The sequence below is a fragment of the Sceloporus occidentalis genome, unplaced genomic scaffold (genome assembly GCF_023333645.1).
Source record: "Sceloporus occidentalis isolate IW3139 unplaced genomic scaffold, rSceOcc1.0.p SCAF_2, whole genome shotgun sequence".
NCBI classification, from domain to species: Eukaryota; Metazoa; Chordata; class Lepidosauria; order Squamata; family Phrynosomatidae; genus Sceloporus; species Sceloporus occidentalis.
Genome location: NW_028316982.1, coordinates 182,867,363 through 182,892,505, shown reverse-complemented (window position 1 = coordinate 182,892,505; position 25,143 = coordinate 182,867,363). Strand labels below are relative to the sequence as shown.

Genomic DNA, 25,143 nt, shown 5'->3' with positions numbered 1-25,143 from the left:
CTATACTGTACCCTCGTGGCAGAGGTGGTTGCCATTGATAAAACTGAATGTGACCATTGACTGGTTGGTACTCTTGAGGGATGCCATCCGTGTCGTGCTTCTGCCCATGCTCTGGGACCGAATGAGAGCTGGGGTCTTGCAACATCTCAACTGATGATTGAACTGTTTACGAAAACTCTTACTGAGCAGGTAGAGTGCAAAAGGGTTGATGCAAGAGTTAGCAAATGCCAGGATTCGAGCACAGAGGGAGGTGATAAAGTGCAGGACAGATGTGTCCACCTCAGAGTAATGGTATGACCGATATAAGTAGATGATGTGGTTAGGAAGCCAACAGACAGCAAAGATACAAACAAAAACAAGGACAGTCTTGGCTAGGCGTTTTCGGGATTCCATCTGAAAAGAGCAAAGGGGATTTTATGTTAATTGCACTGCATGTAATATGGGAAGCTAATTTTACTTTCAATTCACCTAAAGAAAATATAGGTCTTTTTGCATGGAATTTGCCATTCTTTGAAAATATATTGGTGCTTTATTTTATATTATATTTGAAAGAAAATATTTTCCTTTGAGAGAGATCCCTTTCAAATACATTTAGGACCCTGTCCTAAACTGTGTTTACTGATAAAGGTAGAGCTGTATGAAACTTACTCCTATATAAAACTGCACAGGACTGTAGCTTCAGAATCCACTGAATTGTGTGCAACTCTGTGAAAGTTTCTGTCAATTCCAAACTACAGTGAGAAAATAATGAGCCAGTCCAGGCTATGTACCTATCTATAGATAAGAAGCTAAACAACTACAAATAACAGTCCATTTCAAACCAAAGGCAACCTGGTTCATGGTACTAGCCCTGTTCCAGTACTGGTAACTTGAAAATTATGCAATGGAAGTATGGGGGCAGAGTTGGGAAAGTTACTTTAAAGGTAATTAGTTATACGTATAATTCTAATTCCTCAAAGTAGTTATTAACCTGATAATTGTACCAATGAAAGTGTTGGGACAGCAGCAAAACTTGGTATCTTACTTTTAAAAAGGTAATTCATTACAGTTATAGTTTCAAGCCTCCCCACAAAGTAGTTATTATGTACTTTCTCATTTCTTAAAATTAACAAAAACAAAAACTTCTAGTTACTTTTAAAAAAAATCTGAATGCCAAGCCATTGACCTATGGAACAGATCACATACTTCTCCTATCTACTTTTTCATCACCTTCACATATAGAAAAGAGCAAGAGGATAAAACATGAGAAAAAGAAGCAAATCAACCCCATGGCGTCCATCATGGGTGGATAGTAGATGTACCTTTGGATTTATACTTGTGAGCCTTATCCAAATCACTGCAGATACTTTCTTATATTCTGGCCCCAGAAACAATGAGAATATAGGGCACTGCAGTCCAATAACATCTGGATGGCCATATGATTCCTATTCCTGACCTAGCAGTTTGTCAGAATGACTGTGTTCAAAGCACACTTCCACTCCCAGTCCATAGATAACTGTATCATGGCCTATTTAATAATATTCTGAAGTGAGGATTGGGTCAAACAGCCACTTTTCTTCCTTCTCTTCTTTTTTGCCCCTCTTCTCCCTGCCTTTGTGCTTTTTCCAGACCCATCTCAGACAAACGTCCTTGCTCATCCCCATCCTCCAATTTATTTTGTCTCAAGAAGGGGACAAGGTGTGGCCCTCCAGATGCTGTTGAACTATAACCCCATCATTCCTATTGTTGGCTATGCTAAGGGATCTTATAGTATCTTTGAGACAAAGGACTGTATCACACCAGGCTTGCAAGGCACCACAATCATGTTAGTCTAAGTAGGAAATGCAAATGGGGACATTCATTATCACCTAGCTTTTCCAAATTGCCATGCTACTGCTTCTGTTCTGACCTCTGCCTTTCTCATACCAGCCTCCATAACTCCACCTCCTTGCCCTATGCCCTTCCCATCATGCCTTTCAGTTTGGATTTATTTTTATTTTTAGCACAATTGCACAACATGGCAATTTGGAGGCATTGATGAGGTTTGCCTGTTAATGAGAAGGAGTATCTCAGCAACAGATGGACAACAGACCACTGGACTACTGGACAGATACAGTGCCATGTGATAAGGTATGGCCACAGATGCTCCTATCATGCTTTAATTCCACTTTTCTAATCTTGTGAGAAAAGGCTCAGTTGAAAGAAAGACTTTGGCATCTTAAGTTTTCATAGACTTAAATCTAGTTCATCAGATGCACTCTGTTTGCTACCACTGTCTTTATCTCAGTTAGCCCCAAATATACTACAACATCCCATTGCATACTGATCCAGGCTAGCATGGCTATGTCTTTGTATGCTAGCTAGGACTAGTGGAAGGTGTATTGCAACAGCATGTGGAGGGCCACTTGTTCTCCATGACAGATTATGGAAGGAGCAGGCAAATGTTGGAACCTATGCAGGGACACATTACCCCCCCCCGGAGAACTTGGAGGGCTGCACCCCCCTGCTGCACCCCCCCAAAATTTTTTTTAAAAAAATTGCTCTCAAATACCCTCAAATAAAGGTTGAGGAGGACTTTTCATTATATTTTTGCACCCCTGGCCATTTTAGGACCAGGAGATGCTTTAAAAAAACATAGAAGTAAGAGAACTTTTTTGGGGGGAATCCCCCCCAAATTATTTTAACCCCCAGAAGGTCACATGCAGCCCATGGCTCTCAATGCTGGTGGCATGACTTAGGTGTAGCAAGCAGCTATGTACAGAAAAATGGATTGGTGGTCAGATAGATACTCATAGAAGAATCAATCAATAATGAGTTTAGTTTCTCAAAAAGCTACAGGTCCACCATGAAAGAAACAAGCAAAGTACTGTTAAAGCCATTTCAGTATAACACTGTCACTTTGAATCATGTATGGAGCTGACCAGAAGAAGAAACGTGTTTGGTATGAACCTGCTGGCAACAGAGTTTCTTCAAGAGCTAATTAAAAATAATCTCTGTGACAGAGTTTTCTCTGAGAGGAAACTACATAAACTTAAAGAAGCAGCCTCTTCATTTAATACTGACCCTGCCACCACCTGTATCAGCCGCATTCTAAAGCCAGAAGGCAGCACAATGAAGGCATCAGCAGAGCTTGCCTCTGATAGTGTAGGCAGTGTATAAATATCAGAATCAATCCGACTATAGGCAGTGTATAAATATCTGAAGTGATAAGGCTGCAGGGTAACAAGTATCATCCTGATTGGTAAGAAAATCTTTTATTTTTGTTAGACATGATATATTTCAAGACAAGCAAGCAAGAGAAAGCTATTTATTACAGTTTGAGGGGGGGGGGGAGTAAAGTACTTTGGGAAATGCCCACTAGTCTTTTCCGTGTGAAGCTGTTATTTCACCCTTCTGATTTCTTTTATGATAAATTCAGAAAAGTATCAGCAACATATTTATTTAGCTATTAGATTTATTTATATGCAACATCTGAAGTATTGTGCGTGGGCAAGGGGAGCAGGGGGAGAAATTAGTGGATTGGCTGCTTCCAAACTCCTGCTGGCTCATGCAATCCACAGGAGGAGATGAGGTGTGTGTGTTTTCTTTTCTTTTCTTTTATCTTGGAAACTTCTCCAAAAGGATTCCACTCCTCCTTAGTCTGGACCCATCCCTGGGGCTTTTCAGAGGGAGTGGAGGGGCTTTTATCCAGAAGATCCAATGCCGCCTCTGTCCCCACCCACAAAATGCTGGTGACAGAGTGATGCCTGTGTACAGCTGTGCAGGTATACAAGGATCACTGGAATCATAGCTGGTGTGTGTGTACTCCCACCACCTGGATTCTACTTTTACCATGGGAGCAATTTATTCCCAGGAGCCTGTTCATACTACACCATTATAACAACATGATTCCACTTTAACTGCTATGGTTCTATCCCATGGGATTTGCAGTTTAGGGAGGGGTATTTAGAATTCTCATCCACTCTCTAAACCACAAACCCCAGGATGTTGCCATAATAGTTAAAGTGGAATCATAGCATATCCACCATCCATCTATATCTGGCTGGAACAGTTTGTCATCTTGCTTTTTCAGCTGCTTTTAAAATGCCCCTGTTTCTCTCTTCCCCTCTCACTTTCTCCCTTTGTCCTCAGCTTACTTCAGTTGTTGCAATACAAAAGTAGCTTGCACTCAATTAATTTTAGCATATGGTTAGGAAAGGATGGGGCAGAAACATGCCCTTCTGAGTGGATGCAGGCAAAAGCAGCCTCTCTTTGCTTGCAGGTTCTTTCTCATTAACAGATATCCTGATTTAATGCTCAATCCTTCTTCTCCCTAAAGCTGAACTACAGTTGCAGGAAACCATAGGATCCTTTTGAGACACCTTGTGTATGTTTTTTGCTGTGTGCATTCAAGTTGTTTCCAATTTATGGCAACCTAAAGGGTCCTATCATGGGCTTTTCTTGGCAAGATTTGTTTAGAGGAGGTTTGCTGTTGCCTTCCCCTGAGACTGAGAGCATGTGACTTGCCCAAGACCATCCAGTTGCTTTTATAGCCAATCAGGAATTGAACCCTGGTCTCCAGAGTTGTAGTCCAATATGAAAACCACTACCCCACACTTACTTGACATAATTGCTGGGGTTGAGCTGCAATGGCATAAGGATTAGCTACCTCACATCCCAAAAGTCTTTTGACTTGTACCACTGAAGGCTGTCCACCTGGAAATGGAAGCACTCCATGCAATATACCATTTTCCAGTTCTGCTCTTCCCACATCAACATTGTGCAATTATTTTATTTTATTTTGCAAATAAAGTAAGTCATACCTGTTTCCTAACATGCAGATTCCCTTCTACTGGTAGGTTGTAGGCACTCCGGATGAGATTTTTGGCAATGAAATAATAATATACTGAAATCACAGATAGGGGAATAACATAAAAGATAAGAAAGGAAGCCATTGATTGAATTTTGGGGTGCAGCTCATTGGTAAGTGGATAAGGTGTGCAGCTGATGAATGTTTTATTAGTGCCTTTGTCATAGAAAGGACGCAAGTCTGAAAACACAGCTTCAGGAACAGCAAGCAGCATGGAAAAAATCCAGATCAGGGCAGCTTTCAAGCAAATCTTCAATAGTGCATGGGAAGCTTGGATGTCCATTGGTCTCACTATGGCTTTGTACCTAAGAACAAGAGAAACAACTCTGTTATTGATCATACAGATTAATTCATTAGGACATAGTCATTTTGATCATTGCCTTCCTTGTATGAAAGAAATGTTTGGTCATCAAAGCGGTGTCTCACTCTTCTTCTTGTCCACTCCCCCTGTACTGCAAGGCTAAACAAGGCACAATGTTAAATACATGACATGCCATTTCAAATCAAATTTTTGTCATTTTTTTTTTTAAAAAAAGCCCTCATACAGAAGAGGGATTTGGAAATAAAACCAGATGGAGGAAAAGCTTTAGAAATCTTCCAACTATTTCTGATGGTTCCTATCAATATTAGACCTATATGCACTTACCTGAATATAAAAAAGAAAGTAATAAGAAATATCAGAGTAGTTATTTAAAATACAATGCAGTTTAGCTGTGAGAATCTAGTAAAGATTACCAATATTTTGTCTTCATGACCTGGTTCCTGGCCACTCTAAAAAGTACTAAACTCCCCTTGAGGAACACTGTACTCTGCAAAATTTGGAATTTAAGACCAATCTGGAGCTGAAATTAACAATATAAACTCAATTTGTGTACATTTTTAAAATGACATTTATTTATTTATTTATTTATTTATTTATTTATTTATACATACATACATACATACATACATACATACCCTGGCATAGTCTAGAAGAAAATTACTTCCCTCCTGACACATATTTGCACCAAAAGGTAAGCCTTCACTGATGCCAATGAGAGCTGCAAATAGCAGCTTTAGGGTATGCATTTTTGTTCACACCACAGAAGATGTTTGTTGAACTCTGTGTTCTGCAGTTTTGCTTTACACTTGGGCTGGTCACAGCTGCTACTATATATTTTTAAATGTGTCCATGAATTGTATGAATGCCAACAATGCTGAATCTAATTTGGCTATTAGAATTAATATTTGTTCATATTTATCAAATATTTATCAAGTATCAAATATGGGGGTGGGGTAAGGCGATTTAGATCATACTTTGTATTGCTTAATGCTTATTGTGGCAGAAAAAGATTTGGCAGATGTTAACTGCACACACCTTCACTTTATACATATCTGGTTTTTACACTCTGCATAGAAGAACAACTAGCTATTGGGCATTATAATTCTTGGGTTAGTCAACTATCCCTAATATTGTTCCAATTAGGTTTTTCACCCACGTATTTTCTTTCAGCTGGGCACACAATCCAGGAATCTTTAAAACAAAGGATCTGGGATATCAGTGCACAATCAGACATAGCATCGCTGGCTGGTTGCAAATCCTTAAATTGGTTAGCTAAAAATAAAACTGTATTTGGCCTAGAAAAATATCTTAGGTTACAGCCAACACAGAGCCTTCGCCAGAACTAGATTTGAGCAATTAAACTCAATGGTAAGAACAGGATGGTTCCAAAAATACCTTATCAAGAAAGCACATGCATTTGTGGTGCTCCTGCTGTCGAGGACATTACACACATCCTGTTTGACTGTTGCTTATATGATAACAAGAGAGCCCACCTTTTACAACCATTTTGGGTTAGATTGACCTATTGGGATCCTACTGTCAAATTGTCCTATTTTCTTTCTGGTGAGAATTTACATCTAGTGCTCTGTGTAGCAAAATTTATTGTAAAAGCTGCTCGATTGAGAGATCAATTAATCATGCAAAACGGGGTTTCATGCCACGGTGATGAGTTCATGTAAACACTTACAACAATCCCTCCCTTCCTTCCTCCCCACTCTGTTTCAAATTGTTGTAGACTGTAGTTTGTTTTACATAATTTGTTTTTATTTAACTTTTACTTGTATTTGTTTTAACCTTTTAGTTAATTTTATATGAGTTTTTAGGCACGATCAAATTTTTTTATCCTTGTATTTTGGTTTTTACAGAATAGATATCTTCCTCTTAATCATGGTTGCAGGCAGCAGAATCCTACCTATGTAGCATCGATGGTAAACCAACACAAAGACAACATTCGCCCAGTTAGATGCACTCTGTTTTATGAAGGAGCACTGTCAAAGATTCCCCATCTGACTTGTGAAGCAGCAGCCAATAAAGGTATACAATTCTAGGCTACATTAATAGAAACATAGAATCCTGGTTGAAGGACGTATTAGTGCCAGTCTATTATGCTTTCATTAGTATCTCTCATCTGGAATACCATGTTAACAAACTGGAACATGTTCACAGAAGGGCATGATGGCCAATGGTCTTATGAAGAACAACATAGGGAGCTGGATATGTTTAGTCTGGAGATGGCTGAGATGATTTAGACACTATTATTTTTAAAAAGTGTTATAGTGGTGTATACGATATCTTGGATCCATCATTCATCAGATGGAAACTGTAGTCAAGAAGTCAGGAGAAGACTAGGGCTGGGAAGGCCAGCTATGAAAGAACTGGCAAGAACCTAAAGTGCAAAGATATGCAAATGAACCCCAAAGTAAGGACTGTTCATGCCATTGTATGTATCGTTATGTATGGTTGCAAAGATTGGATGCTAAAGAAAGCTGATAAAATGAAAATCCACTCATTTGAAATATGGTGCTGAAGAGGTGTGCTGAGGATACTGTGGATGGCTAAAAAGACAAATGAGTACAAAAGCAAATCAGATCTGAACTTTCCCTGGATGCCAAGATGACTAAATTGAGGCTGTCATACTTTGCCCACATAATGAGAAGACATGACTCACTAGAAAAGATTAAAATGCTTGGAAAAAAAAGAGGGAAACTGAAAGAGAGGAAGACCACACACCAGATGCATAGATTCAATCAAAGAGGACATAGGCCTAAATCTGTGCAACATGTAGTGTACTGCAAAAGTGTAATTTCACTGATATGCTGATACACTATAACTCTAAAAACATTTTTAAAGAGAAAGGTGAGAAGGATGTACATTTTAAAAATCTCAGTATGTTAGTGAAATTATAAAGACACCCACTTGAGAGTGGGAATAAATTTTTTGCAGCTAATGCTGGGAATTGCCAGAAAATAGACCATAACAACAACTGAAATGTCATTTGCATGTGTGCGCATATATATATATATATATATATATATATATATATAATCTCCATATCTATATATAATGAGAACTGCAGCCACAAATACCACAGTTCCCAACACATTGGTTCTACATGAAGTACCCCATGAAAAAGCAGAAATGAATATTCAGCCATTTCTGCATTTACTTGTCTGTTTGTTGAGTGACAGTTTTGTGGCCCTAAAAACAGCTAGTTTCATCTGTTTCCATAGAACTGCTGAAACTTTAAGTCCAGTGCTAATGAATGAACCAATTCATTTGAAAACCTACTGTGTATTGGGGTATCCATTATGTTATTTTAAATTTACCCCCAAGTTGGTCAGGAACTATTTAAACCTTTAAATCCCTTGGCATTCCATTGCTTTGCCAAAAGCTATCCATGCCTTATCTGATGTCAGATCAGCTGAAGGGTTATGAGCCAGAAGGGATCTTATCCTTTTCTGTTATTTCTCTTTAGTGACATTAGAGGAGATTAGACAATTAGATCAAGAAAGAACAAAGAACAGGAGGAAACTTAAGGAGGCAGTAGAAAGACTTAAAAGGGTAAAAGGTGGGAAACAGAGAAGTTCAGGATTGTTGGGGGATATTCCAAAGCACCCATGCGCTTCTTATAATTTGTTGTCCCTTTGAAAGGTCACACATAAAGTCTCCTATTTTCTCTCTCTCTCTCACGCACACACAAAACAAAACATACTGGAGGCATTGGCCTGTTACAGACAGCCAAAATAAAGCTGCTTCGAGTCACAGTGGAGGTAAGGTGTTTCAATGATGCATGCATCCTACAAGTCCAGAAGTCACACCAAAGCCACGCTCCAGCCCTAAAGACTGGAGCGTGGTTTTGGTGTGGCTTCTGGACTCTTAGGACGCATGCATCATTGAAACACCATACCTCCACTGTGACTCGAAGCAGCTTTATTTTGGCTGTCTGTAACAGGCCATAATTGCACTAGGCTCTCGTCCTGCTAAAATTGCCTTGTTTTCAAAAGCACTGTGCTGCCAGGCCTGTTCTCTTCCTTACTGCACCTTCGTAATCTTTCCAGCATTGCAGCCTCCATTCCTGCTAAAACTTTATCACACACAGCATTTGGCATTACCCACCAGTACTGTCCCTTTCCCTAGTTTGGCACACATACACTGAGACACACCTTCCCCCTAAATATAAATTTAAAACAGTTTTAGGTTTCAAAAGGTCCCCCCCCTTTTTTTTTTTTAGGGTCAGACTTCCTCATTCAGGATAGATTTGATTAATCACTGGCAAATGAAAGCCTGAAAAACTAATGATTAATCTGCCAGCAATTAATGAAGTCTGCTGAGTCAGGAACAGGCAGAATAATAAAATAAATGCTGTTGTTACTGTAAGTCTCTATTCAGCTTACATTTCCAGGTGTGTTTCTGTCTGTCTGAGAGAGATTCGGGAACTGGGCTACTCAGTTGGAAAAGGAGGCACAGTGAACTAAGTTTTCCCTCCTTAGCTTCTAGATTTGACAAACTCTAGTTAAGGCGAGGGCATAGTGGTCATTTGCCAATGGATTCTTTTCCCCATAGGGGGAAAAAAAAACGTTAAAGGTTTTGAGCTTGAACTCCAATTGAAGTTTTCAGCCCTTCTTTCTCTGCCCGATCACAAAGGCACATCCACAGCATATCTGTCCACTGGCCACCAAAAATTGGCATTAAAGCAGAATTGAACTTTTGCACTGGAACCCCTAGCAGAATAGTAGCAAGTAAAGAGGTCATTAATGGATTTTTTGCATGAATAAAAATAAATACTTTCAAAATAGCTTCCCATGGGAGAACAACAGGAGAAAAATGGCCCAACCAAAGGTGCTATTATCCTGCTTCATACAATAGTCCTGTTGAACATGAACACATTTTTAAAGGTGGGATTAAAACTGAATTCATCTAAGTTACAGTTCTTAATTTTATGGTCAAAGTCCCATTCTGAAATACATAATGTACCAAATCAAAAACTAGCTATGTCTATTAAAATAAGAGTGCAGCGACATAAATCCTTTTAGAGGCATTTTCATAGCCTTTTTCAATAGCAGTTCATAGTGTGGGGCATCTGTTTGACAAGCCATATTAGTCTGTCCTGGAGGAAATTACAGAGAAATCTAGGAACATTGCCCAGGCCATTTTGTATACATGGACCAGGGAGTCAGGATTATAATTGTATAAATTTGTGAATTATAAGACAGACACCACACTGTAATAGGTTAAATTAAAAGACAGATGATTAATTAAATAAAAAGTCTGTTATCAGTGGACATTTTAAACTAGAAGACAAATGGACAACTGCAAATTGAGTGGACTAGGTCTGGCAGAACTTCTTCCACTGGAAGGAAAGACTGACTCCAGATCCAACTCTTATTTGTTACTGTTCTACTAATTCAGGAAGTCCTGAGTTTATCATCATGTCTAGAAAGAAATGGCTACATCCAAATATTCTCTTAAGTCTCAGAAGAAGAACAGATGGTTTCCTGCCATCTATCCTGAGTTTTTACTAACCTTGGATTGTAACAGCATTTTTGAAATGATCTAAGCAATTATACGAAGGACAAAAATCTTCTAATTATAGTTGTGCTTTCAACACTGCATGGGGATTTCAGATATATAGTTTATGGGTTATTACCTCTGCACAAATGTGACCCTGTATCTTCTCCACTGCTGCCTCAGTGACATTTATTGGAAAGATCATTTTAGAGATATAAATTCAGCTGTCCTTTTCCAAGATGTGCTGCTGCCCCATTGCTCACTGTATAAGAATGACTGCCTCCTTCCCCCCACACCATAAAGAAGAAAAACAATGCTTTAGAGAAGAATCATTGGTGGGTGCAGTTACAACAAAGAGAAAAGTCTTTTTAAAATGGCAGTTTTCACATTGCTTCCTCCTGGCTTTCTTTCTTTCTTTCTTTCTTTCTTTCTTTCTTTCTTTCTTTATTTATTTTGCATTGGTCCTCTGGCTGTGCAAGCCTCAGAATATTTCTAAGGAAGTTAGAAATTGTGACATGATAAATACGACTTCTCATATACAGTAGTATTTTCCTCTATGGAGCAACAGAATATCTGGAGAGAAATTTCAAAAAAGACTAGGCTAGAGCCAGAAGTAAGGATTTTGTACTTTGGGGACATGCACTTGAATTATGAATTGCATTCTTTGTCAATGCATGTGTGTGTTTGTGTATAAATACACATTTACAAAGATAGGAGAACTATGGGCAGGGATGCGTCACTCTCCACATAGGAGTACTGTTGAAAATAATTACCTCACAGAAGGAGCCTCATTTGGCGAGGTGCCTGCTCTCAACAGCATGCGTTCCATAATGATTAATTCAATTTCAGACCCAGCTATGTGAGCTAATAAGCACAGCAATTGTTCTCCATAAGACTCCTAAACAATTGGTCTGTCAAAATGGACAATCTTATGGTATCACAACAATTAATATCCAGTTCACAGACTCCTTCCTGCTCTTTTAAAATATTCAGATGCCAGTCCCTAAGATATGGTATGATTTTGTTTCAATCAAATGGATATCTAATTTCCTCGTAAACTAACAAATTGTACAAATATAAACATTTTACAAAATGGGCTTTTGGTAAGGTAGAAAGGAAAAACTCCAAACTGTGGTGTTTATGGACAAAAGGTGAAAGACATGCTGAAAGATGCTATAATTTATGGTTTGTTGTTCTTGTGTGCCTTTAAATCATTTCTGACTTAAGGTGACCCTAAGGTGAATTGATCATGGCTTTTTCTTGACAAGATTTGTTTAGAGGAGGTTTGCCATGGCCTTCCCCTGAGGCTGAGAGAATGTGACTTGTCCAAGGTCACTGAGTGGAGTTCATGGCTGAGTGGGAACTGAGCCCTGGCCTCCAGAGTCCTAGTCCAGCACTGAAACCACTACACTACACTACCTCTATAGTTTGTGGTATTAGTCCTAGACCAATAAGGCCTACAAATGCAAAATTGATACAGAAACAAATGTGTATTTTTCCCCCAGGTTACTATTTACCTGAAAAGGCAAAAACCCAGTCCTAGGAAAAACAGTTCTAGGGAAGCTGTTATAAACATAATATTTCAAATGTTTCCTAGAATGGGAGAGTGCTACAAATATTTCCACAACTGGGGGAAAATGTCTTCTTGACAGATGCCTCTTACAAAAATATCCCAGTGAATGGAAAAGTGCTTTTTGTAACTGAGTAAGGCTCCTTTGTTGTGACTGTACAGACCCTTGGCGTTTAGTGTACCCTCAGCCCTTCTGTTATGACATGGGATAATCTTTAAGGAATGGAGCAGAGCTGGGAAAATGTACATCTTCCAGTATCTCTAACTATTTATTTATTTAAATTCCTGTGTGTACGTGGTGGTTTACAGAGTAATAGAGGCTGGTCTTAAAATGTGACACAGAGGCAATATAGGAAGGGGGGGGGGATGTAATCAGTGATAAACATGGAGTCATTATGTATCTGTTTCATTTGTATGCACAGCCACATCACCAGCCACAGATGTAAGCACTGATGAACAGGCTGCACTACTTCATGAAATGGTTGCTTTAAACAAAGTAAGAGAGGTGGCATTTGCAGATGTTGCAAGAGACACATTTCAAAAAGTCAAAAAGGTTAGGTTTTTTTTAACAGTGTGAGTATCCCTTATCTGGAAATCCAAAATCCCAAAGTGTCCACATGGGTGAATGAGATGGGTCCAAAATAAACTGCAGAAATAAACCAGTTTGAGACTACTTTAACAGTCCTGGCTGTGCTAGGGAATCCTGGAATTGTGGTTTATTATGGCACCAGTGTTCTCCAACAGAGAAGGCTACATGTCTCACAAAACTACAGTTCCCATAATTCCCACAATTCCCTAGGATTGAGCCAGGACAGTTAAAGTGGTTCCAAACTGGATTATTTCTTCAGTGTGTTTTGGAGTGTATACAGTGTATACAAACTTTGTTTCATGTACAGAATTACATGAATTACAGAATTATTTAAAATATTACATACAAAATTATCTTCAGACTATGTATATAAGATGTATATGAAATACAAATGAATTTCATGTTTCGACTTGGCTTCCATCTCTAAAATATCTCATCATGTATATGCAAATATTCCAACATCCAAACAAATCCAAACTCCAAAACACTTCTGGTCCTAAGCATTTCAGATAAGGGTGATTCTAATGGAATGGGAAACATTTGGGCATTGGAAGACAATGGAGCAGGAAAAACAAAGATAACAGGTAGACCCTATCGCATGGGGTTAAAATCCCAGCCTACCTTTCCCGAATTCAGTCCTAATTTAGGAGGCAGCCGGGTGTTATCGCAAAGAAATTGCCACCGAACCACTGTCCGGGTCCATCCTGGATGCATCCTGGGTCCTGTAAGCTACTTTGGTGGCCCTTTTTAGAAGTCAGAAGTTTCCGACTTCTAAAAATGGCCACCAAAGAGGCTTAGAGGACCCGGGCTGCATCCGGGACAGACCTGGATGGCTATTTGGTGGCAATTTTTTTGTGAGAACACCTAGCTGCCTTCCAAATTAAAACTGAATTCAGGAAAGGTAAACTGGGGGTTTAACCCCATTCAGTAAGGTCCTCCATCACACAATTCTCTGAAGATGCCAGCCACAAATGCAGACAAAATGCCACAAATAAAATATTCTAGAACATGGCCACATAGCCTGAAGAACCCACAAAAAATTGCAAACATAAGCTGCTTCTAGTATCCCTTATTGAGCATAGGTGAACAGACGAATCAGGTGAATGCAATGGTCAGGGGCGCCTCTTATCAGCTTCAGCTGATAGGCCAACTGCGTCCTTTCCTGGAAGTTAGGGACCTAGAAACTGTGGTACATGCACTGGTAACCTTACTTCTCAATTTCTGCAATGCACTCTACATGGGGTTACCCTTGTGCTTAATTCGGAAGCTTCAATTAGTGCAGAACATGGCAGCCAGGTTGGTGTCTGGCACAGCCAGAAGTGACCATATAACACCTGTTTGAAAATCACTCCACTGGCTACCTATCAGCTTCCAGGTGCAGTACAAGGTATTGGTTATGACCTTTAAAGCCCTAAATGGCTTGGGTCCAACCTATCTTCAGGACTGCCTCCTTCCGTATAATCCACCCCGTACCCTCAGGTCCTCTGGGAGGAATTTGTTGCAACCTATAAAAACTACACTGTCTGCAACCACCGAGAGGACCTTTTTGGCAACCGCTCCCAGATTATGGAACAGTCTGCCATAGAAAATCCATCACATTACCACCTTAAACAGCTTTCAGAAAACTGCTAAGACGGATCTTTTCCAGCAGGCCTTTCCTGAATAGATAACCGGCCACCCAAAATCCGAACCTGTTATGCCCCTGAACTCTGCTACAGTCACAGTTTGATTTGTTTTTATTATGTTTATTTCTTTAATATTTTAAGGTATAGCGCCCCCGTGTTTTACGTGGGTGTGCCATACTCAGCTTTCAGCATATGCTGAAAGCCATGCTGGAAGAGCCCATCACATGCCCCCGAAGAACTAATGGGGTGTGTGCCTATGGTTTGCACGTGCTGCTGCACCACCACACACCAAAGGTGCAAGCCCCATTAGTTCCTATGGGGCTTCAGCATATGCTAATTTCCCCTTATGCAGAGGGATCCAGAACGGATTCCTGCATAAGTGGAGGGCGCACTGTATGTTTTAAGCTATGTACTGTTTAATTGTATTTTAGGGTTGGGTGGGATTCTGGGATGAGATGTATTGTTTTAATGTGTAAACCGCCCCAGTTGTGTTGCACAGAGAGGCGGGATATAATTTATTATTATTATTATTATTATTATTATTATTATTATTATTAGGGAGAAGGTGATCCTGTAGGTAACCTAGACCCAAACCTTGTAGGGCTTTAAAGGGAATAACCAACACTTTTTACCTAGCCCAGAAACTAATTGGCAGCAGTTACATCCTACTTTTGTACCTTGAATTTCAATTTAGGACAGTGTCTTTTATTTCATGTGAGGGCAGCAGGATAGTTTAGGGGCACAGGACAGGCAACAGCTCTGTCTATTACCCTCCTCACAACAACTATCTTGTTGTCCAAGACAGATGTCTTACTCTTGCTAATAATAAAGCTAGCCCCAATTTCATGGACATTTATGCATACATGACCCTTTATAACATGCAAGATTTGGCTTCAATATTCCAACATAGACATCATTGGTGTCAATGGCATGTTAAAAAGTGTATCTTGCACATCCTGGCGGTACAGTATGTATCTGAAACATCTCTCTTTATGAGTCCATTAGAGCTTCTAAGATCTTTTGGAGAGGACCTTCTCTCTATCACATCACCTTCTCAGGTTCATTCCTCATGGGAGAGGGAGAGGGTCTTCTGGGTGGTTACTACCAGACTTTGGAATTTGCTCCCTAGGGATGCCAGGATGGCTTTGTTCTTGTTCTCCTTACACCAGAAGGCTAAAACATTCTTATGCTGCCAGGCTTTTAGAAACTGATGGCTTTTAATTCTGTGCTGTGCTCTTTTATTGTGTGGATATAATCTTTTAATGTTTTTAACTTCATAAATTGTTTCTCTTTGAAATAACTTTTATGGAAGTTTTTGTATAGATTTTAATCCGTAATATTTATACATACATAGCAAGCTATCTTGAGTCCTATTATTGGGAGAAAGGCCGGATATAAATAAATAAAACCATTATAATAATAATTAAGCAGAACACCCTGCAACTGACAGATGCCCACACATCTAGAAAAGCATTCCCACTGTTCCTATTTCTTATTTCTGTCTACAAATAATGTATTTGTACAATCATACAAATATCATTTCATGTGCAGTTCAAGAAGCATAATATTCAACAACTGGGTGTGTTTTTATTCAACCTGTCAATAGGCTATTGCAATATATTCTGACTATTTGAAGTTTTTCTCTTGAAAGGGATGATTTTCCTAAATTACTTAAATGACTTAACTGCCAGTGATTTAATCGATATGCATTTTTTCACACAGCACCCAGTCATACATAAAAAAGAAAAACCTCGCTATTTTCACATTTGTAATTGGATGGAAAACAAAGCAGGGAAACCAGCCCACTACCATATAGCTAAACAAGAATGAGACTACAAGATCAGCAACAAATAATTTCATGTGTAGAATTCCTCCATGAAAAACCCTTGTGTAATATGCGAAACATCATTTAGACTTGGCTTTTCTTTTTATCTCTGTCCCAAGCTTAGTACTTCTGTTTCCTGGAATTAGTACCAACAGGTGAGAGCTATGTTTTCTGTGGGGTGGATGAGTGGAGGTCAACTGGCTTCAAATCTGAAGTTGGATGTTACTGTCTTACAATGTCTGTTCTGTACTCTAAAAACTGAGCCAGTCTGGTGCAGTGGATCAACTGTAAGCTTTCATTAGGTTCTAATCCCCATTCCGGCATAATGTTCACTGTCTGACTTTGGGCAAATCATCTCTTTTTCATAGCAACCTCACAGGGCCATTGTGAGGAAAGATGGGATCCCATTTTGAGTACGAGTCAATGTGGTGTAGTGGTTTGAGTCTTAGACCAGGGTTTGAATCCCTGCTTGGCCATGGAAACCCACTGGGTGACCTTGAGCAAGTCATATATTCTCAGACTCAGAAAACCTTAGGGTCATCATAAATCAGAAATGAAGACACACAACAACGACAGAGAAATAAATAGATGATATGCTTATTGACCTAATATAGGAAGCTATGTTTGGAGTTATCAACAAAAGACCATCTTTCATGAAGTGAAAATTTACTTGGGTAAACTCCTGTCTAGGAGAGAGAAAAGGAGCCTGCTACCACTGGCTAAATGAAAAAGATATGGCAAAGAAGATTTGTGTTGGGGAGAGAAGTCTGAAAACATCAGTTTGTAGGTGAGGAAGCAACAAAACAGACAAGACAAAGAGAAAATGTACTAGGGAACCCTAACATCCAGTCGCTACTTCTACTGCTACGTCTTGCAGGCTCACATAGTGCAGACATGCAAGTGTCGTCGTGCATTTCTCCACTTTGAACAACTCTGAACACTTCACTGAAAGGACAGGCTACAAATACGAAGGCAATCATAGCTGTGCAGTGGTAGAATGAGATGCATAATCTTACTCCTCCTCAGGAATGGATTGCTTCATTCTACTTGAAAGTAACTATCAAGGTTTGGACCACACATTAACCATGCTTGGCTTAGTTAATGACAGCACTGCATGGAGTCCAAATAAAGCAGTGCAGGACCCAAGGGAATCCAATATGAGCCAGTTAACTATTCACTTCCTGGGGATATATATGTAGAGGAGGAAAAGAGATGTTAGATGCACAGACCTACATCTTATTCTTCTGGTAACTAATTTTCTAATTCTCATTTCAGATGTTGTTGGGAATCTTCTCTCAGGATCTCTCACCATTCACTGTGTTGATTGGGGGTGCATGTACACCATAAAAATAATGCAGTTTGACACCATTTTAACTGCCATGACTCCATCCTACAGAATCCTGGATTTATAGTTTTATGAGACACCAGTACTCTTTGGCAGAGAAGGATAAAGGCTTTGTCAAACCACATATCCTAGGATTCCTTAGGATGGAACAACAACACTTAAAGTGGTGTCAAACTGCATTATTTCTATAGTGTGTATGCCTCCTAGGTCTGATAGAAGTTACAATCGAACAGCATCTGGATGACCACACAGGACAGGGGGTTTTCTTGATACCAGTAAAGGTATCATGATTTAAGGCATCATGATTTAAGTGTGGGCATGGGTCACCATCCTCCTTGACACAAATACATAAAGGTCACTTTCTACAGTACCAAAAATTATTGGTAGAGGCCATTCCAGAATATTTTGGAAGGAAAAAAAAGCAGTAAGACAAGCAAAGAAAGAGCTGTCATTCCCATGCACTGCGGTTTCCTGCTGTCCTGCCAGTTTTAGTTATTGGGGTCTGCCAGTCTCATGCTAGTGCAGGGTCAGGAGGGGATGATGGCCGTTCTCCTCTTGCAACCTCCAGCAGGCTGCACCATTGTATTTTGGCATGCCAGAAGAGATGTCACATCACTCATGGTTGTCTTTTGACCAATTTTTGGCCATTTTGTTTTGTTTTCTTTTGTTTTTCTTTAGTAAATCACCCTATTTGCTGCTGATTCAGGTGAAAAGGACACCCCAAAGTGGCTCATTTTTATTGTGGGTCTAGGGATCTGGGAGAGCTTCAAGGCTACATATTAGTGTTTTAAAGGAAGTGTGCATCCCATGGACTAAAGGATTTAAGAGGTTGGAAAACCCACTTATTTTTTTCTACTTCAGCATAGCAACTGAACTGTGCATGCCTTATAGCTTGGTGCCTTCAGGTGTGGTGGTGAAGGCTGAGCATTAGCACTGGAACCAATGTTCATGAGCACATTATAAGAAACATCATTTCAAATTCTATTTCTTGTACTTGCTTGATTCTGACAAAACTCTGAATCATTGGTAGGCATTCCAAACAACCAGTTCATCTTCATCGTATGACTATTTCTTATTTCTTATATTTGAATATTTATTCTCCCCACAGCTTGGATCAACAGCATCCCAAATAGCATTTCTTTGGTGTTGGATCAACATGCTGTTTGTGATGGCTCTGTTTTGTTTTAAACCAGCTACTCTCACTTGGAAGCTAATTCAGGAGTTTGTACAATGTCTGAATGGGGATGGGCAAGGCAGGCAAAGAAATATAAACTGCAAACATGGATGCTATGAAGTCTAGTGCTGTATTGAAACACATGGCAGGCAGCACAGGATGTACGTTTCTGCAAATCAATCATATGTTACTACAGGCACAGAATACAATGGGCCCTATTCAAAACCAATCAGCAGGAAGGAAATTTCCAAGTGCTTGGACCACATACCTTTACAGTTATTGTGAGCAGTCCCTGTTCTCACTCAAAACTGATTGGCCATCAACACATAGGAAATAGGTTCTTTATTTGGAGGGGAAAGTTTTAATGGCTCCTGCTATTAACTTACCATCATTTGCTAGATTTATGTGGTGTCTTTCCTCCAAAGAGGCCAAGATAGTGCACATAGTTCACTTTCATTGTCTAAGAAACTAAGCTAACACATCCTGTATGAGATAGCTTAGAAAAGTACATGTGGACACATTCATACACAAACCATTGTGAAGTACCTAGCCACCCAAGTATAGAGCCCTCTTTGGTCTATAACCATTGTCTGTAGTTCCCCATCTCTGCTGCTTAGACAGGTGGACTGTCTAGTGACACAATCACTGAGTGATCAGCAGCTTTACAAGTGAGACCTTAAAAGCAGCTTTAGAATTAACAGTCATTGATACAGTTGAGAAGCAGGAAGTAATCAGGCTGGTATTTGCTGAAAAGGCAAGCTTCTTGACATGTTTACAACTTCACAATATTGATTCCATGCTGTGTGTCCACTGCTCAACAGATGGTCCATGCCACAGACTCAATATTGATTACCTGTTGAGAGTAGGAAGAGTGACTGGTATCACTGTGCATGCTGGCAGCTCCTGTCATCTACAGGTGGTTGGGTGGACATCACATCATCCACAGCAGCAAGGGTATGTCATATACAAAATTCAACGCATACATCAGGGACAGGATTCAATATATATGTTACAGAATTCAACATGCATATTTTTATGGTGAAAAGCTGAACAAGTTGAAAACTAAGTGGTGAACAAGGCAAAAGTTTGTAACCTGGGAGAGGGACTACTGGGAAACAGTATAGTTCTGAGTTCCTGAACTCTTAGCTTACTTCACGTAGGAAAGACTTGTTTTTAATTATGGAAGATCATTTAAAAATAAGATGCACCACCTTCCATCTGAACTGGCTTGGGATGTTCCCAATTCATTCTGTGTCATATATAAATGGCTCTATGACACCACCATGTGAACACCTTCATCACTTCTTCTCTTTCCCTCCCATGGTATGCCAATAGAATTTATATGTATGGGCCTTGTTTTAGAGAATGTGGCTAAAATAGTACAGTATTTTTATTCATGGTAATATGAGTGTTTTCATAGCCTGAGTCAATTCTCTATCCATGCATGCAGGCAACTAGAGCACCGTTGCTGTTGTATACCTGTAGCAGTCATAATCGAGCATATCTACTTACTAAAGCAAAACAAGCTAAAAAAGGGCATTCAGTTTACTTTTGTATAAAAATATGAGATGCCATAATCTCATAATCCCATTTCTTGATTGTACAAATGAATTGTAGCTTCTTAATCTTTAGTAAATTGATGATAGGGATGTCACACTCCAATAGGAGCTTCAATGAGAAATAGATTCATTCATGAGAGATAACTGTTGTATCTAATTAGCTCATTTGTCTGCCATCTATATGAAGAAGGCAGAAAGAAAAATGAATTTGTTGACTGTATGTGAGTCAGTTATTTCTGTTCATGCACAGCGGAGTTCTTTTACAAGAACCTTGTAAACCATAGAAATGTGATCTGTGCAAATCTGCCTCTGAAGTTTTGTCAGCATTTGTTCACTCACTCATGGGTACCTTCCACTACTTATAACCTCCTTCTTTGGAGGTTTTTAAGCAGTGGTTGGATGACCATCTGTAAGGAGTGCTTTGATGCATGACAGGCATTGAACTGGATAGCCCTTGTGGTCTCTTCCAATTCTATGATTCTATGATTCTATTATAACATACTTTTAATTTTAATGTATGGAAAATTAAAAACTAAGATCAACATATAATGCCAGCCTGCCTGTTTTATGCCATTCATTCTAAATATTTTGTGGAATGTGATTTATCAGTGTACCAAAGCTTATAACTGTTTCCTCTGGGGATATTCTTTTTATTAAATAGCTACTTTTTCTCCACAACATTAGGTGAATGTATTTCTTAAGTTAACATTGGTCCAAAACACACTGTGGAAATAATACAGTTTCAGTGTGCTTTAACTGCCTTGGCTCAGTGCTAGGGAATCCTGGGAATTGTAGTTTATTGTGGCACCAGAGCTCTCTGACAGTGAAGGCTAAATGTCTCACAAAACTACTGATCCCAGAATTCCTTAGCATTGACCCCGGGCATAAAGTGATCTCAAACTGGATTATTTCTGCAGTGTGTTTTGGAACTTTGTAACATTGATTTATAGTTTGCCCAATAGGATGGGCAAACTAAAAGCCTTTTCACTCTAATAGATTCCAAATAGGTTTGTCTAAAAGGAAACCTCACTTCTTCCAACAGAATTTGCATGCAGATGATCTTGGGAACATAATCCAAAAATGGGGAAATGAAAAGGATAGATCCCAGTACATAAGACTCATCTTAATTTTTAGAAGTCACACCTATTTTTAAGTGTTATTTCACTTCCTTCTTATTACAAGCAATTTTAAAAATAAAATCCTAAAAAAGTATCTAGAACTAAATCTTTCTGAACTCAATGAGAAGTTATGCATAGGACTGCACTCTGGAAATGGGTAAAGGCAAAAAAGCACTGGAAACTGAAGATTATGACACCTGTTCACCTTGGAGAAAGTAGCTCTTTTATCAGGTCTCACTTGTAACTTTAGATGCTGATTTTGAGCATGGTTGATTTTGACTCCTTATTGTTAATTTATGAGACAGAGGCTGCATCCTTACTGCAGAAATAATCCAGGTTGACATCACTCAATGCTATGGAATTTTGGAATCTGTAGTTTTGTGAGATATTTAGCCATGACAGTGAAAGTGATGTCGTCAAACTGGATTATTCCTGCAGTGCGGATGCAGCCAGAGAGTCTTTTTTAAAAGAATGAAATTTAAATATACTCGCAAAACAAATGAGATCTATGAAAAGCCCCAGGTCTGTAATAGATTATCCTGTAGTTCAAGATGACTTTCAGAAAGAAGCTTACCTGTCTGCAGAGAGAGCCATGAGTGTGAAGACAGACACCCCCACTGAAGTGAGCTGTATGAAAGGAATAAGTTTACATCCAACCCGACCAAAGAGCCATTCAGCAGACAGGTACCTGCTGGCATCCACAGGAACACAGGTGAGCAAAAGAAGCAGGTCTCCAAATGCCAAGCTGGAGATGAACAAATTGGGGACATTTCTCATGGACTTCACAGAACAGAAGATTTTGATCAGTGTGATATTGCCAACAAGACCTATCAAAATGATGATTCCATAAATAGTTGGAATTGCATATAGAAATTTATAGTAAAAGAAGTCCTCACCCAGCAGAGAGAAATTAGCATGTTGAGTGGCAGAGATGTTGCAGAGAATAAAGTCATCCAATTCCACATCTAGCAAAATGCACTCCTCAGAAGCCATTGCTAGGAGCTGACTTCCTAAAAAATAGTTGCTTGATTTAAAAAACCCCAAACAGTTCACATAAATTATTTGGAGCTGATTTACTTCCTCCTTGGTAGTTATCGGTAGAAGTGGAATATGAGGCGTGTGATTTACCATAAAAGGAAACACACACATAATAAATGCAATCCATTCAAACAAGGAAATATTAACACCATTTCAATTCCACAAGTTTGATCTTTGACATGTTTGCTAACCCCCTGAATGAGTACTTCTCCAGTTTGCAAAAGACCAAAGCCAAAGTCTGTGAGGGGAAAAAAACTGCCCAAATTCTAGTGTCGACACTCTGGTAAGATTTCACTGCTGAAACCTGTAGATTCCATTTTGCAAGACCTATTGCTAGTTGCTAATCTTTCCCAGTCTTTGCAGGTCCTGAACATGAAGGCTGTGTTTACCACAAAGGTAAGGAGCAGCTCTTTTAAACACACAACAATTCCTAGAGGCAGGATCTTTGAAGCGTCAGCTCTCTCCCGGCTTCACACCATCTAGGTGGCTTGCTTCAATGAGTAGAAAACTGCTGTTTGGTTTTTGGAGAATGTCAGCCACCTGCTGGACAATTTCACCACTGCCTGACTAAATACGTTTTTTACAAATTTGCTCAAATCCCTGTAATATGTTTTTGTTGTATTTGGCTTTTTAAGAATCATGCAAGTCTCTCTTAGTTGGTTACGGACTTCTTTTATTATGAATGCACATACGTAATAATTTTAATGGGATCATGATTTTGATAGGGCTTGTTGATAATCTCACATTGATCAAAATATTCTACATGATGAGGTTCATGAGAAATATCCCCAGCTTGTTCATCTCCAGCTTGGTTTTTGGACACTTGCTTTTTTTGCTCACCTGTCTTCCTGTAGATACAAGCAGTTACCTGTCTCCTGCATGGCTGTTTGACAGAGCTAGATGTAAACATATCCCATAAATTTATATCATAGCCATAAAAATGATTTACGTTTAAGTGACAACAGTTTTATATTTGCTGTTATACTGAGGTGGGGGGTGAGAAAGAGAGACAGTCATTTTATGTTTTATCCTATAAATGTGATTTATATTTGAATTCTGCATTAAATCCTAGATACTTAAGTCATTTGCTTTGTTCCTAGCTGAGATTCTGTTAGAATAAATAATGCCAATTGTGCATGTTTGGCTGTAGCAAGGATAAGGATTGGTCTCCAGTTACCATCAGCCTCTGCCAACAGTGGCAATGGCCATGGATTGTGGGGTTTATAGGATACAAACTGCTGTAACATCTGGATGGCCACAGGTACTTCACCTCTCACCAATAAGCAGTAATCATGTGACCACCTTGTTGTTGTGAACTGTCTTTGAGTCATCTCCAACTCATGGTGATCCTTTGGATGAGACATCTTGAAAACCTCCTATCCTTCACTGCTCTGCTTAGGCCCATGACCTCCCTTACTGAATCTACCCATCCTGTATGTAGTCTTCCTCTCTTTCTAATACCGTCTACCTTTCCTAGCATTATTGTCTTTTCTAGTGAGTCATACCTTCTCATGATATGGTCAAAGCACAACAGCCTCAGTTTTGTCATTTTGGCTTCCAAGGAGAGTTCAGGCTTGATCTGTTCAAGGACACATTTGTTTGTCTTTTTGGTTGACCACAGTATCTTCAGCACTCTTCTTCAGTACCACATTTCAAATGAGCTGAATTTCTCTTTATCATCTTTATTCACTGTTCAATTCTCACATCTATATGGTGATGAATAATACAAAGGCTTGGACAATTCTAACTTTAGTACTCAGTTATACATATTTACACTTTAGGATCTTGTCTAGTTCTTTCATGGCTGCCCTTCCCATTTCTAATCTTCTTCTGATTTCTTGACTGTAGTTTCCACTCTTATCAATGTTTGATCCAAGGTATGGAAAATCTTTTAACTATTTCAATTTTCTTATTATCTGGCTTGAATTTCTGTAGATCTTCCATGGTCATTAATTTTTTCCTTTATGTTCAGCAGTTAGCCTGCTTTTGCACTTTCTTCCTTGGCCTTGCTTAGTAATTGTTCCAAGTCTATGATGTTTTTCACTACTAGTATGGTATCATCCAGGTATCTTAGATTGTCAATGTTTCTTCCTTCTATCTTTACCCCTCCTCCTTCTGAGTCTAAATCTGCTCTTCATACGATATCTTCTGCATACAAGTTGTACAGTTATGGTGATAGAATGCAGCCTTGCCTGACTCATTTGCCAATTCAGAACCATTCTGTTTCTCTATATTCTGTTCTAACAGTAGCCTCTTGTCATAAGTACAGATCCCTACCTAACAGTAAGTTCCAATGTAACCATTAGGCCTTCCCAATAAACATGCAGGGGATCAGACTGCATATCCATTTAACTGGTGCAGTAGTGAATTGTTTTTGAGGCATAATATTATTTTCTGCAGAACTACTAATTACATTTGAAGTACAGGATTGAGTTGTGTTCAAGAGGGGGTGTATTTCCAGCCCCTCCAAAGGTTCTTTGGCTGTTGAACACTGCACACATTACTGCTATAACATAAGTTTCATTGCTGGTAAATGATGCAGCGGAAGGTATGTAACAGAGTAGTATTCTAACCCTTTAACTGATAGGGTCCAGCATCACCTCACAGCCAATGGTGATGGTGATGGTATTATTATTATTATT

At 39.2% G+C, this 25,143-nt stretch overlaps 1 protein-coding gene across 1 annotated transcript; it reads right to left on the bottom strand.

Moving 5' to 3' along the window:
* Positions 1-22,612, bottom strand: GRPR (gastrin releasing peptide receptor). Its single transcript, XM_089508068.1, has 3 exons — positions 22,038-22,612; positions 4,782-5,133; positions 1-393 (listed from the first exon to the last, which is right to left on the bottom strand). Exons 1-3 carry the CDS (start codon positions 22,610-22,612, stop codon positions 1-3), a joined length of 1,320 nt encoding a protein of 439 aa, XP_089364194.1.
* Positions 22,613-25,143: the final 2,531 nt, after the last annotated feature.